The 13366-nt window shown below is 41.6% G+C and overlaps 1 protein-coding gene across 5 annotated transcripts; it reads right to left on the bottom strand.

The window, feature by feature from the left end:
- Positions 1-473: 473 nt before the first annotated feature.
- aifm4 (apoptosis inducing factor mitochondria associated 4) lies at positions 474-13119 on the bottom strand. Of its 5 annotated transcripts, XR_001480804.2 has the most exons (20): positions 12707-13117; positions 11871-11955; positions 11052-11161; positions 10472-10581; positions 9786-9830; positions 8729-8810; positions 8359-8471; positions 7815-7901; positions 7323-7414; positions 6890-7020; positions 6603-6718; positions 5957-6028; positions 5567-5630; positions 5064-5140; positions 4332-4449; positions 3434-3532; positions 2883-2958; positions 2363-2467; positions 1281-1811; positions 474-1243 (listed from the first exon to the last, which is right to left on the bottom strand). XR_001480804.2 is itself a non-coding variant. In XM_015367289.2 (19 exons), exons 1-18 carry the CDS (start codon positions 12741-12743, stop codon positions 2400-2402), a joined length of 1527 nt encoding a protein of 508 aa, XP_015222775.2. In that variant the 5' UTR covers positions 12744-13119; the 3' UTR covers positions 474-1811; positions 2363-2399. The 5 variants fall into 5 exon arrangements, 4 of the variants coding, with proteins under 4 accessions (XP_015222775.2, XP_069040490.1, XP_015222774.2 ...); XM_015367289.2 differs by having other exon boundaries at positions 474-1811; positions 2363-2412; positions 12707-13119; XM_069184389.1 differs by having other exon boundaries at positions 474-1811; positions 11871-12161; positions 12707-13118.
- Between the last annotated feature and the right edge of the window lie 247 nt (positions 13120-13366).

The raw sequence follows: 13366 nt of genomic DNA, 5'->3' as shown, positions 1-13366 counted from the left end.
ATTGATCACAATCCTGAATTGTCGTTATTATAGCTATGTACAGTATGGACTGAAACCTCACATACAAAAGAAGAAAATACGTCAATTTTGTATTCTGACAGAGAAATATTTTGATTAATTAGGAAAAAAATCAAAGATTAAAGTACAGTTCAGTTTATTCCAGTTTAATACACCCCTATCCATTGACTATACTCCTGTCCGTTTTGGACAAGTGCTTAGTTTAGTACCAGGTTGTAGTGAGCCATCACTGGCCAGGTTTCCAATTCATTGTGGAGGAGACCTAGAATGTCCTTTTCAAGCCCCTAAGATTCATTTAAAAAGGGTGAAGACCTCTCTCCTGGTCTCCCCCTGCACGTTTCCCTAATAACTCCAATTTGTTATCATTTCAATGTGTCAGGTGAGATGTTGGGAACAGTGAAAAAAATGGAAGAAGCAAAAGGTATGTTGAATGCAAGTATCAGAAGTAAGACAAATGACAGAGGGCACCCATTTATTTACAAAAATATTGTCTACTGGGTATAATAAAGGCACACGACAGTTAAATCAAACACAACGCACAGCCACTAGCGTCTTACCTTACTTTTAAAGTTAGTGCAAAAATATAAATATGTCTCTCTGCTTATTTTATAGTTGCATCAAAAAACAGTTACAATTAGGTTTCTTACACAAAGCAACAAATCATTTTCTTTTTTGGAGCTCATAGCATCTTGGTTTCAATAGTTCTGTTATAAAGATTGTTCACTGGTGTATTTTTGTTAACAAAAACCTGTCTGTGCCCCACTTTCCTGTTTTTAAGATGTAGCCTCTGCTTCCACCCATCGACACGTTTTCAGTCCGTCTGCCTGAGAGTTGAGGCACAAATCTCTTTTTAACATGTTTATTTGTAAGGGACATCAATGAGTCAAGTTAAGCAAGGGCTGTAATAATAAACAGCCTTTTGGGCTAAGAGAAAAATCAGGACTTCAGTTTTAAGATGAGGAGACAAAGCTTACACAGCTCAAATGTGTATTTAAAAAATAAAGCACATATAAATGTTTCTGCATGTAAAATAACTAAATACAATCATTACATATCTTTTAAAAAGTGAAAAAGATTCTTCTGCATTCTAAGTAGAACACAATGTAAAAATCTGGCATTGTAAACAGGAGAAAGAGATGGAGAACTTTTGCAAAGGTTTGTGTCTAAATGGATTTCTTGCCTCATGTCTGAGCAGTCTCTTACTGACAAGCTTTTTTCGCCACCCCTGTCCGATCCCTTAGCCTTCCATCTGTCATTTTCACCTGCATTTCTAGCCATTTTCATTTCTGTACATATTTCAGAGCAAATCTAATTTCTTTCTGCAATGGGTTCGCGACGGCTGTCCCAGGAACAGTGGGCATCACCTGCAGTTTTCAAGTGTTTAAATCTGAAGTTCTCTGTCTTAATTACTTTTGTTAAACTGTGTTTCTAGGCTTATCTTGGCTGCCATTGATCACACCAGCTGCTGAACAATCAACCTGTCTTAACATCATTCTTGTCTCTTCTCACAACTGTAATCCATGATGGAAGTCATCATGAGACACAGTCATCAGTGAGATCAAGGCAGGCTAAGAAAAGAACAATTCATCAAAATTCCCAATTAGTCTACTGTCTCTATTTCTGGAAACAAGGTCAGTACTGTGACTGCCAGGCTGCTCAAACGTAAGACAGGGAATCTGGGAAACAGCAGAGAAAATGCTCTTTGTTGAAGAGGGACTGCATTCCCTGTTCTCGTTAAATGAAAGATCATCGTCGCACATCAGGCCACCTTCAGCCAGCTCAGGTCATCAGACCTTAAAGACAAGAAAAGACATGCAAAGTTTTACTAAACAATTACAATCTACATGACGCAAGAGAAGCAAAAAATATGATGTCATCATATATTCTTACAAGTACATGAAAGTTACTGACAGACAATCACGATATAATACCATGTAGATGGCTTATTGAACGCATGGATGCTTGCCTTTTATTTGCGATTAACCTTTCAAAAAAGATTTTGCAACTCATAAAATTTTATAATACAGGAAAACAGTGAAATGTTCTATGACAAATATTTACAATTTTAAAAAAAACTTCCCTGCCAGGAAGTGCCAAGATCTTGCTAGATATGGATCCACCAGCGACAGGCAGGAATCCTTTATTAGATCTCTTATTCATTCATGCAAGGACACTTACAATACTCCTCACTCAGGCTTACATTAGAGCAACGTTGCTTGCAGGCTATGTGGGGGTCCCCATTCTGCCTGTCTTTCATTTCTAGACCATGGTAATGACACTGTCCATTCTCAAGGTATCAAGGAACTGTGGTGCCAGATACTAAACCCATTTGCATTTCACTCACGCAGCTTGTGTTTTTGTTATGGTCCTTCCTGCTGCCATCATTTCAGCCACCTGGGAAACGGCAGGATCAAAGTTCAAGCTGGCCACAGCAACAACCTCATCATTCCTGTAATCAAGGGTGGAGATGTCAGCTGACTGTGACTGTGACTACCCATTGGCTCATGGAGGAGGAATGGGATGTTGTCCACCGACAACATGCTGGGTGTCTGCAGGCTTGCAGTGACTAGCTCCTCTTCCAGGTGGCGCTAACTCCCCAGTTAAACCATAAGTGTGCAATTTCAATCTTTGAGGTCCAGAATCAAACAGGTTTTCTAGATCTCTTGAATTATTATTTCTAGATCTCTTGATTTTTTCACTAACTCGAAATGCCAAGTTGGTATCAGTCTTCAGGCATCCAATGCTCACTGGTGTAACTGCAGCCAAAAACACTGTTTTTTTTTTCAGAATTTATCAAATACAGTTACAAAAGCACTGCTACTCCGACATCGCTTTCATCATAAGAGGTGGCATACCCTACTTACTTGATATAAAATGCAAGGAACTTCATTTCTTCTAGTTTGCCTTTCATGACAATCTCAGTGTACCCTTCCCCGTAGCCTGCAAGTGATGAACAAGAGCAGATAATTGGTATTGAGAATCCTGTACCCACAGGAGAAGAATGAGAAGATGTAGACAGACTCCTCACATGTGCCAACCCTTTGAGCCAATCCTCATCTGGCAGGCGATATCTCAGGCGATACAGGACATTCAGTCCCCACTGGTGGAGAAGCATGCATCTCGCATTACTACAAGCCTGAAGGCACCTGGAGGTAACAGGGGTTGCTGTGTCTCCCAGTGAGCACTGGCCAGCAAATACCAGACCTGCCGCTACTGGCCAACTGCATGATGAACCCAGAATCCCGGGCACAGTCAGCTGCAGACATGACCGAAGCTTGAACCTGCTGAATGAACCATCTGGATGAGAAGCCCCCATAGAGACCATCTTTGATTCTGAGACCATCATGGAAAGAATTACACCATGGTCTGCTTCTGTTGTTTGGCGGCATGTTTGTTCAGACAGGTCGGGAAATACCTGCATATCGGAAGCTCTTTCCTAGCAACACTGTCCAGAAGAAAGGAACAGAGTTGATTTCCGTTGGTATGTTCAGCATGTTCAAGGCAGCAATCCTTCCTGTAAAGAATTCACAACAACAGATAGATAATATCCAGTTATTTGCATGTTTTGTAAGTGGAGAAAGACATCTTATTTTACCATTTAGATTCCATGAGAACTGTCGGCATGGTGAGATCAAGACCGAACCAGAATGGGCTCTTTCTCTTCAGTAAAAAATCAACTGCTAATTGCACAACAACTGAGCAGTGTATCTCTGAGAACGTTACTCTCTTGTTTTGAATGCATTACACAGTTGCTTAGATCCACAACCTCCCAAGGCGTCCTGAAAGGGACTTTTATATAACCAAGGCTGTAAGGGACGTGCGTTTGGGATCCTTCGCTCCCACATGGATGTTACATATCGTCACTTCACCCTATTAGGAGTGGAGCCTTGTGCCATTTAAGCCATGTGACACCACAGAACTGCTCATGTGCCCCCTACAAGACAGAAGCCTCACTGAGGGGGATCACTTTACTGAGGACTGACAATTATGGGATAAACATTTTAAAATGCATTCCAAATAAATCATGTCAAAAATTTCAGGCTAAATATAATAAAGTCAGTTAACACTTTATGGGCTTCAAATGGAATTGCATTTTTGTTATATAACAAATGAGCTGTTGACCTTTAAATAACCTATAAGAAAGATTTATATTTGGAAATTATATGACTATTGTAAATAAACATGGTTATTGATACCTGGCAGGAACATCATACAGTATATTCCTGTTATAAAGAATTTAGATACGGATTCTGCATCCCCTAAATCACAACAGGAAGTGTTTGTGATGAAAGGTTGTTCTGTTTTTTTTTTACCGTGAGCTTGCGCAACCTGCCAGTGCCCAATGTTGACTTGTTCATTTTTCCACAGGGAGAGAGGGAAGGAGGCAATATCTCCGGCGCAGAAGACTCCTGGGACATTGGTCCTCATAAACTGCAAGTCAGGATCACCAAAGTAAGACACTCAACAGGTCTATGCAGAGTCTGGCTTGTAGTGGCTCTCATTTTCAAATGCCCACAGCTGATCACCTTAATACCTACCACATGCAGTTGAAGACTGAGAATCTTGTAGGGATACCAGTGTTATTTTCTGTGTGCATTGGTGTAAGACTTTAAATAGTTCAGTATTTGATGCTGAAAATCTTTTATGATTGAAGTAAGGCTCATGGACAGACAGTCCCTTAGGCAAATAATTGTTGATTTTTGGGGGGAAGGGATTATGTTGAAGAATTTAAAGTATGATTGAACTTTGCACTATTTAATAGAAATCTATTGAAATCTAGGCTAGGCTGATGAGCATACTGTTTCAGGGTAAACAGAGAAATATTACCAAGAACAGGAAAGTTAATATTCTGTTTTTACATGAATTGTTAACCACAGAATAGTAGGCAGGTGCAACATTGTGTTTGTCAAACCTGCAGGTGATTGGGAGATCCTCTTAAGACCCTTAAACTGAAGCACCCTGGTGTTCTGCAGTGTGTGTAGATCTGACAGGTGCTCCCTTGGGTGAGCTCACAGTGAGAGACCGCCCTGAGTGGATCAGCTTACCTTGTCCACAATGACAGTCTTCTTGGAAGTCAGCTTCACCGAGCTCTCTTTCAGGAAATCTGAGTTGGGGATAACACCTTGGAAAACGAACAGAGTGACATGCTTATTGTACAGTTTAAACAAAACAAGCGTGCCTGTTGTGTTCTGGAAACCTGAGCACCTGAGATCGCTCTTACTCCAGTAAAATAATTATCAGCTCAACTAGGTGTTTTTAACAGGCTTTATGCAGTCTTTGGGGAATGAAACTCTCATTTAATAGCATAGTACCTACAAAGGAACAAGTAATAGGTTTATTCTATGCTGAAAAAAAGAAGAAAGAGAACACAACGTTTCGGCCGTGGAGCCTTCTTCAGGTGAGCCTTCTTCCTTTGCAGCCTACGCATGCTGACGCAGCTACCCACCTGAAATAGTACCTACAATACACCCAGGGTTGTGAGCCATTGTTAGGAGGTTAAGATGTAGAGTCCATTTTGCTTAAAACAAATTTAAGGGGATCTTTATACCTATTGCAACAATGAAGATATCTGCAGGCAAGACTTTCCCACTTCTCAGCACAACTTCCTTGACCTGCAGAGACACCAGCAGTCAGTTTTATGGGAGTGGTACTCATTATACTCAATAATTGATTCACTTTCAGTGAACAATGTGTGGTGTGTGATTGGAATGGCTCTGTACTAAAGCCCACACAAAGCATTTTCACATCCCCCTAATTGGCATAAGTGTTAAAAAGCAGAATTTTAGTAGGTGAGGGGTGATTCGTTATTAAAAATGTTGGACAAGTAAATAATGGTGTCAGTGCTCTGTCTCTCAGGTGTCGACAGACACAAAATTTCAACGTGTGTGAGATAAATTCAACATTTTGAGCGCTGCAGCTGAATCTACCTTTACTGTACCTTTCCACCTTCCCCTTTGACCTCAGTCACTGATTCGTTCATGTAGAACTTCACCAGCTTATCCTCCAGCATCTTAAAATGTTTGAAAAATACATCATGATGAGTTTTTCCTCATTCTCTAAGCACTGTTTCCAAAATACGTGGATGCCAGGCTATGTTGCGAGAGAGACAATTAAGTAATGACAGAGATCAACCAACCAACAAATTGTTTTCATGCTCATCTTGCAGAGAGTCCCAAACTACATTCATTTATTAATCCAAGACTAGAAAGACTCTTTGATTTTTTATAGTTTTCTAAAAAAAGATATTCTAATCAAAAACACTACTTAAGTAAATATTCTTTAATGATTCAGTTCATGCCTTAGTCTTCTTTCCAGTGTCCATCTATCCATTATCAGAAAGCTGCTTGTTCCTGTAAAGAGGCACGGCAATCTGATTCCTATCCCTAAAGCATAGAGCGTAAGGCGACTGTGCAATCACACTCACTACTTATGGACACTGCAGCCAGCAAGTCTTTCATGCTGAGGAAGACACTGGAACACTCAGAGAAAACCCACACAGACATGGGGAGAACATGCAAACTCCGCACAGAAGGCGGTTTTGGATCTGTTGGTAGTTTTATAAACCTATCTTTTCTACAGCAAACCTTCATGGTGAGTCTCCCGATCTCAGAGCCCAAGGTCTTCTGAAAAGGGACCTCACTGCTGCCAATTACAGTCACACTGGAAGCTCTGTCAGACAGGCATGATGCCACCTCCATACCTGCAGGAATAAATAACATCTTTCAAACACAATAGATTCAGTGTGCAGGGCTGCAGCTCAAAGACAACCAAAAGAAAATAAAACAATAGGCTCCATAGAATTTCACATGCAACTGCCTTGATTGATGACAAAGCCGAGAAAAGCTGCAGCAAATTGGTACTGTATGTATACCTATGAAGGAGGTGCCCAGGATGACTGTGTTCTTGCCCAGTGCTTCCTGGTGAATTTTCGTGGCATCATCAGGAGTCTGGAGCAGTCTCACATTGTCCAGGTCAGCACCAGGGCAATGCAGTATCCTGGCTCTGAGGAATCATAATACACACCAGGCACCATGCTACAGTACATCCTCGTAGTACTTAGTATCAGCATGAGCAACCAGAACCCAAAATAAAGAACTTCCAGGCATGTTCTGAGATTTTATACAATATCTAAAATATACCTCATGCTGATTTGAGAAATAGTTTATAGAAGTGCTGAATAATTTCCATACTTTGTAAATACAATTGAATATTATATGCCATGTGAAAGTGTCAAAGAGGGTCTCATTGTGCTCCCAGTGTTAGCACAGGACTGTTTAAGACAGCAATGAGAACAGGATACCGACCTGCAGCCCGTGGCGATCAATAGCTGATCGTATCGCTGTGAAGAGCCATCATTAAAGGTGATTACGTTTTTATTTGTGTTCACTGATGTTGCCTTTAAAAACAAGGGCAGACCAGTCAGATAGCATGTAAAACATTTTGTGACCGGACATGAATATGGATAACACATCAGCTCTGCAACCAGATCAGGTCGTTTTGCTTCAGTCTTCACTCAAGCTTAAATAATTGAATTTATATGGAATGCAAGTGAATTGCAACATGTGTGCTTTCTTTTCTTGGACATTGTGAGTCTTTTCACACACTCATATTAAATTATCTCTAGTCCGTTTACTTAGATAATATGATAATATTATCTTAATGTATATAAATAGATACATATTTAAAATGTGTAAATAGATCATAGATAATATTTAGATAAGAATAATAAGCTTCACTCCACATATTCAGTTTACTTTAATCTTAGAATCACACATGCAAAGGTCTCGCTGTCTCACCTCCTTCCCCAGCCACACCTCAATGTCATACTGCTGGAAAAAGTCTGTCTGCCGGAGGAGAATATTTTGGTCCTGCACACTCAGGACCTGAAAAGCACAAGTTGGGAACAGTGCTCACCTCTGACAGGAATAAAACATCTACCTTATTTATATCTCATCAGATGTGGTTGCACTTTCAGCCTGAAAAACAGACTCTTTTTAGACCACTGGCACGTTCCTACATTCCAAATTGTCCACTGCAGGCCTGGCACACGTTTTTTTTTTTCAAATGGTTCAACTCATAGGTGTGCAACACCTGTACTAAAGGGCCGGGAAATTTGGCTCAGATAAATAAGTAGACTAATAAAATAGTTAGAAGAGCTCTGGACAAGTGAAAACCTTTAGATATAACCATACTACATCCCTGGCTGGACTAGAAACTTGTAAAGATGACCTGAAGTGGAACTGATTGCCAGGGTCTGTTGCTGCAGAACCCTTGTCGATCATGAATGTTCTGCTTTATGTCGTCCAAGCTGTCATCAAGCTGGCTGACACTAAAGCATACCTTGCTCAGCTTGGTCTTGTCATAAGGCAGCATGTTCTCCCTGGTGACCATGATGATCCGTCCTCCATAGCGCTCTTGCCGAAGGGTTTCTGCACACAGCAGTGTTGCAGGGCCTGCACCAGGGGCAAGGAGAAGTATAGCAATTCTGGCCATCTTAAATATCATTGTGATTGGACCATTAATTCATATTCATTCCCATAATGCACTGTACCTGATTCTCTTAATTCCCACCCCAAAACTAGAGAGTGTTCATTTTAATATCTATCTATCCATTCATGTACAGTAACTAAGTAACAACAGTATTGATTTGAGTAACGCAATAGAACCCCCCTGTACTTCTGAAATGGGTTGAGCTCCATGCTTTCCTCACCTCCACCTATCAGCACCACAATGTGAGATTCTCCAGGCATTCGGCAGCCCATTTTCTTGACGCGCTTGGTCATTTCCAATGCCTGGGAGGAAGAGACAGAGAGGCTCGGGATAGCCGTTTCGGTCTTGGAGTGATTTTGAAAAGTAACTCTGAACATTAAACACAGACTATTAACTCCAGTCCTTCAGGTTCAGAATTAGAGAAGAATTCTAAATCACTTTCTGTCACCAACAGCTATAGATAGGCGGCTTAAATTCATCCAGTTAAAATGATGATCAACTTGATCAGGTTATTAAGGGCAGAGGTGGATTGAAAACCTCTAGCCTCCCGGCCTGGGGTTCTGCACCCTTACATTAAAGCAAGGACACTCAGATGAGTTTATATTACAAGTCATTATGCAAGCTGATAATACGAGACGTGTAAAGATACTGGCTATAATGCTATACGTGTTTTGACTTCATAGCAACATAGCAAAAATAGCCTAAATAAACTATGTGGTAGAGCTAAGTAAAAATAGAGATGTTATGCTGCTTTGGAAAAAGTTCAGTAGCTTCTTCATTTGTCTTGTGGTGAGTTGTACAGCTTACATTAAATACGAAAACCTTTACTGATGTTCCAAACAAAATGAAACAATCTACAGCTGTGAGCTATGAGTGTCTTATAACAAATATTTTTACATTGTGGGGGGAGGGGTTCTCCACAAACAAGTTGTATCAACCCTTGTGAAGAGATTAATTAATTAAGACTGTCATGAATGAAGATGACTACTAATCTTTAAAAAGAGAAAACGCAAGAAGCAGAAGAATCAGTAGAATGATGGTGTGGAATCTAGAAGTGAGGAATGACCATTTGTTATGAACACAAATAAATAAGCGATATTAAATGAATAACAGCCCATCATTTCTGATCAAAACTCACCTTTCATTCTTATAGTTTGAGTTGTTTGCTCTCTGAACAATGTACAACATGTAGTTATTACATACCTATAAAGCACAGTTTAACAATTAAGAAATATTTTATGAAGAAGAATAAAAATGTAATGAATGCACATGCTTACCTTTTTAGTAGCTGACACATACACTTTACTGTCCTCAATCTTCACCTTAGAAAAGGAATTAAAAAAAACGTTGCAAAGGTATCAGCTAAAATCTCTGCCTGGCCCCAACTTACCTCTTTAGTAGATATGCTCATTATTTATGTAATACATATATACAGTATGTATTTTACAAGGAACTCCTTTTAAAGTTATGGTATTTTAACTACATGCAGTCACTATTAACTATAGTTATGGAAATATTAGTTAGCAACACTACAAAGCAGACCCGTCTAAACAAATGTCTAATTCCACACTTTATATGTGCACATGAAGTCAAAGTTAGCAGACATACTGTATGCAATGAGATTATCAATATTATCAGCACATGAGCATATACCATATATAGACTCATTGTATCATTGTAGATCTTTAAGTACATGGTGCCAAAAACCAAATTTTAAATCTTTAACAATAGGTTTCCGTTTGTTTTCTATGTCTAGTTCAAAGTTTAACAGGTCAATAGCGCTTCTAAGTACACTTAACTCTGAGTCATGGTTTGGGCTATGTTGTCTTTGCACACAATACCAAGGAATTTCGCCTTCCAATAATTTATAAAAAAACGTCCCTGCATGCCAGTCAGAATACTTGGTTAAACGTCCATAAATAGAAGACAGAAAGTAAAGAAACACACAGGCCTCTCTGATTACCTTAAAGGAGGGCAGACTGTCCAAGCCAGGATATTCCTCTAAGTCACCTGTCTTAATATTGAAGCATGCGCCATGCCAGGGACACCGCACCCTGTTCCCTGACAGAGCCCCTGAAGAGGAACAGATTCCAGCAAGAGATCTGCTTTGATATCAGGTAGTTCAGCAAGTAGTTCATTACAATGACCATTAACAATGCAAACCCGTGTGTGCCTTTCTATCTAGCAGAACCATCACAGACCAGCCCCTGCCCCTCTTTCATCTCCCTGACAGTGTCCCATCAGGGGTGTGTCCTGGCCCCCGATGCTTGCCAGGTTAGGCTCCCACTCCTCCTGACCCTGTACTGGATAAGGTGGTGAGAAAATGGATGGATCCTGTAGGACTGGGACTGAAAACTGTGCTATTATTTCACAAAGAGAAAACACAATGGCAAACTGCAATGGTTATCAATGGTGCAGGAGTGTCTCAGCACAAATGGGTTGTTTCTAGACACACTGAGGATGGCCTTACATGCGCCTCTCAATTCCTGATGCCACAGAGCACTGGAAGGCTGTTCTGGTCTAGGACGGCGAGGGGGGGTTACCTTTCCAGAGGGGGGCGCCATAGTGCGTGCACAGGCCTCCGATCGCGCTGTACTCCCCCTTGCTTCGCACCAACAGGACTTTGTGCCTCCCCACCTCCACCTCCTTCATCCTGGAGAAACGCAACAAGAGCGAGCCGTGACCGAGACTCTCCCACCAGCGCACCCAAAGCCCTGATGCACAACGACGGGATAAAACTCCTTCTGAGAGCGTGGGAAAGGAGCAGGATACAGGGCACATATATTTACCCAGAGTTTATTTTCCCAGAGTTCCCCGGGGTCTTAATCCATATACTTCTCAATTACAAAACAAATGATGAATATCACATAGACTGCACACATAGGCTTCTATTCCCAGCCTTGACCTCACAGCTCACATGTGACAATCCCTGCATGTATTTCTATATTTCTGTATTACTGTTCTTTCTATTAACTACAGTCCTCCAGATGGGCATTTTTTGCACACAGCAGAGAAGTGCATTGTGTGGCCCTCTTCCTTAGTCCCAAGGGAACTTCAAAGCCATACATCAGCCCCCGGGTCACACTCCAGATCAATATCTTTCCCTTACTGGGAAGAAAATGTGGCAGGCCTCTCCTGGTCACTGGTCTCCATTCATTCATCAAAGGTGCTGCTCAACCAGACGTTATTTCAGTATCTATTTTTTTCCACACAGAGCACACTATCAACAGTGCTTGGCTATAGCTGGTTTTATACAGTATAACCCACCGTTCTCCTGTGTCCACAATAGACTGACTCATCAACACTGTTCTGGCTGTTTGTTAATACCACAGTTAACTGCATTTGTGCCTCCATGAACTTACTGTCCATCCTGCAGATCAGAGTCCAGGCACACCACTGCTGTGACCTCCTCCTGGTCTGAGTCTGGCTCTTGTCCACTGATAGCAGCTGAAAAGCACAGTAGTCCAGTCATTGACTGCTAAAACGACTCCACTTGCTGATCAGTGTAAGATCCTCAGTGCGTATCTGTTCTTATTGGTTGGTAGACTGCAAACCGTTCTGCTGACGGAATGCTAGTTGTGTGCCACAACTCAGTGTCCTCACATCTCCACTCCAACATCTCGCAAACGCAGGTTTTGTAACAACGTCGCCGACTACAGGAAACAGAATCAACCAATCAAGTGGATCTTAACTCAAGATCCTAATCCTGTTTTGAGACTGAAAGTAAGATTGACACCGACGCTGATGAACGTTTCGCAATGACATCAGCATGTTTTAGGAATTACCTCCGTGGACGATCCACCTACTACTGATTTCAACCGTGTCGCCTGGCTACAAAATGTGGCGACAATGACACTGCGAGATCCTGAATGCGGACAAAAATAACGCATCACATTAACTAAACTGGAAACCGAATGTCTGTAATTTTTTTAACGGATTAGTATGACATATAGAGGTGGTGGATTATAGGGAGTGCATTAAAATTGGGTGTATTTCACTAAGCTTTTAAGCAAAATAATGCACTCATTAAATAACCACTTAGCCGATGCTGCCCGAGCTACAGTATGTAGTAACATGTTGAGGGAGTGACGGGCTGTTAACGTTCTTGTACGCGTCCGACGTCCAAATGTTGCATTTCAGCTAAGTATATATACACACTAAATGTATAGGGCCGGCTTTCACAATAAATATTACTCACTTTTCGCTTGTCCCTTAGACATCCCTGAGCCTGCCATGAAACCACGACGAAACGCTATAGCCCGGTTATTGAAGAGGCGCTAGACAGCCAGTTGCGTTTCCCCAAACCGCTGACACTGGGCCGATTGCCGGGTGCGATGCGAAAGGACCAATGGAAGTCGGAACTGGATCCTGTAGCTTAGCAACCGTACCCCCCCCGGTGGGTCTGGGATGTTTGATCAGTGCTGATGAGTTGGATCGCAGGTGCGGTCAAAACAAGCGAAGCGCCATGAAAACATTAGTAGGCATTTGTTTTTAAATTCTTATATCACGGACTCCAAAAGTTCCGAGGCGCACAGAGAAAACTAACTGGCAGGAGCGCAAACAAACGTATTACCCGTAGCTATGCGGGATAGGTTTAAGGTTGTGTTTCAAGTTAAGAGTCAGACTGGCGAAACAGCCTGGGTGAGTTTGGAAATGTAGGCGATACGAGTTGGGCTTTTAACACGCCTCGGGGAGAGCAATGCACCGACGCCCCTAACACCTGTTAGATGCGGTTACATTTCTGTGTCCATCAATCCACCCATTTTTTAACCGCTTCTTCCAATTCAGGGGTCGCAGGGGACTCAGAACGGACACAAGACGGGGTACACCCTGACCTGAATGCCAGACTATCACAGGG

Source organism: Lepisosteus oculatus, chromosome 26 (genome assembly GCF_040954835.1).
Source record: "Lepisosteus oculatus isolate fLepOcu1 chromosome 26, fLepOcu1.hap2, whole genome shotgun sequence".
NCBI classification, from domain to species: domain Eukaryota; kingdom Metazoa; phylum Chordata; class Actinopteri; order Semionotiformes; family Lepisosteidae; genus Lepisosteus; species Lepisosteus oculatus.
Note: the sequence above shows the minus strand (reverse complement) of the source record. Positions and strands in the feature narration are given on the sequence as shown.

Coding starts and splice junctions, on each gene's coding strand:
- aifm4 (XM_015367288.2), bottom strand. CDS start 12,743: ATGGCAGGCTCAGGGATGTCTAAGGGACAAGCGAAAA. Junction 4,450..5,063: donor AGACTGTCATTGTGGACAAG/GTAAGCTGATCC, acceptor CCTGACTTGCAG/TTTATGAGGACCAATGTCCC. Junction 1,812..2,362: donor ATAACAAAAACACAAGCTGC/GTGAGTGAAATG, acceptor CTTGTCTTTAAG/GTCTGATGACCTGAGCTGGC.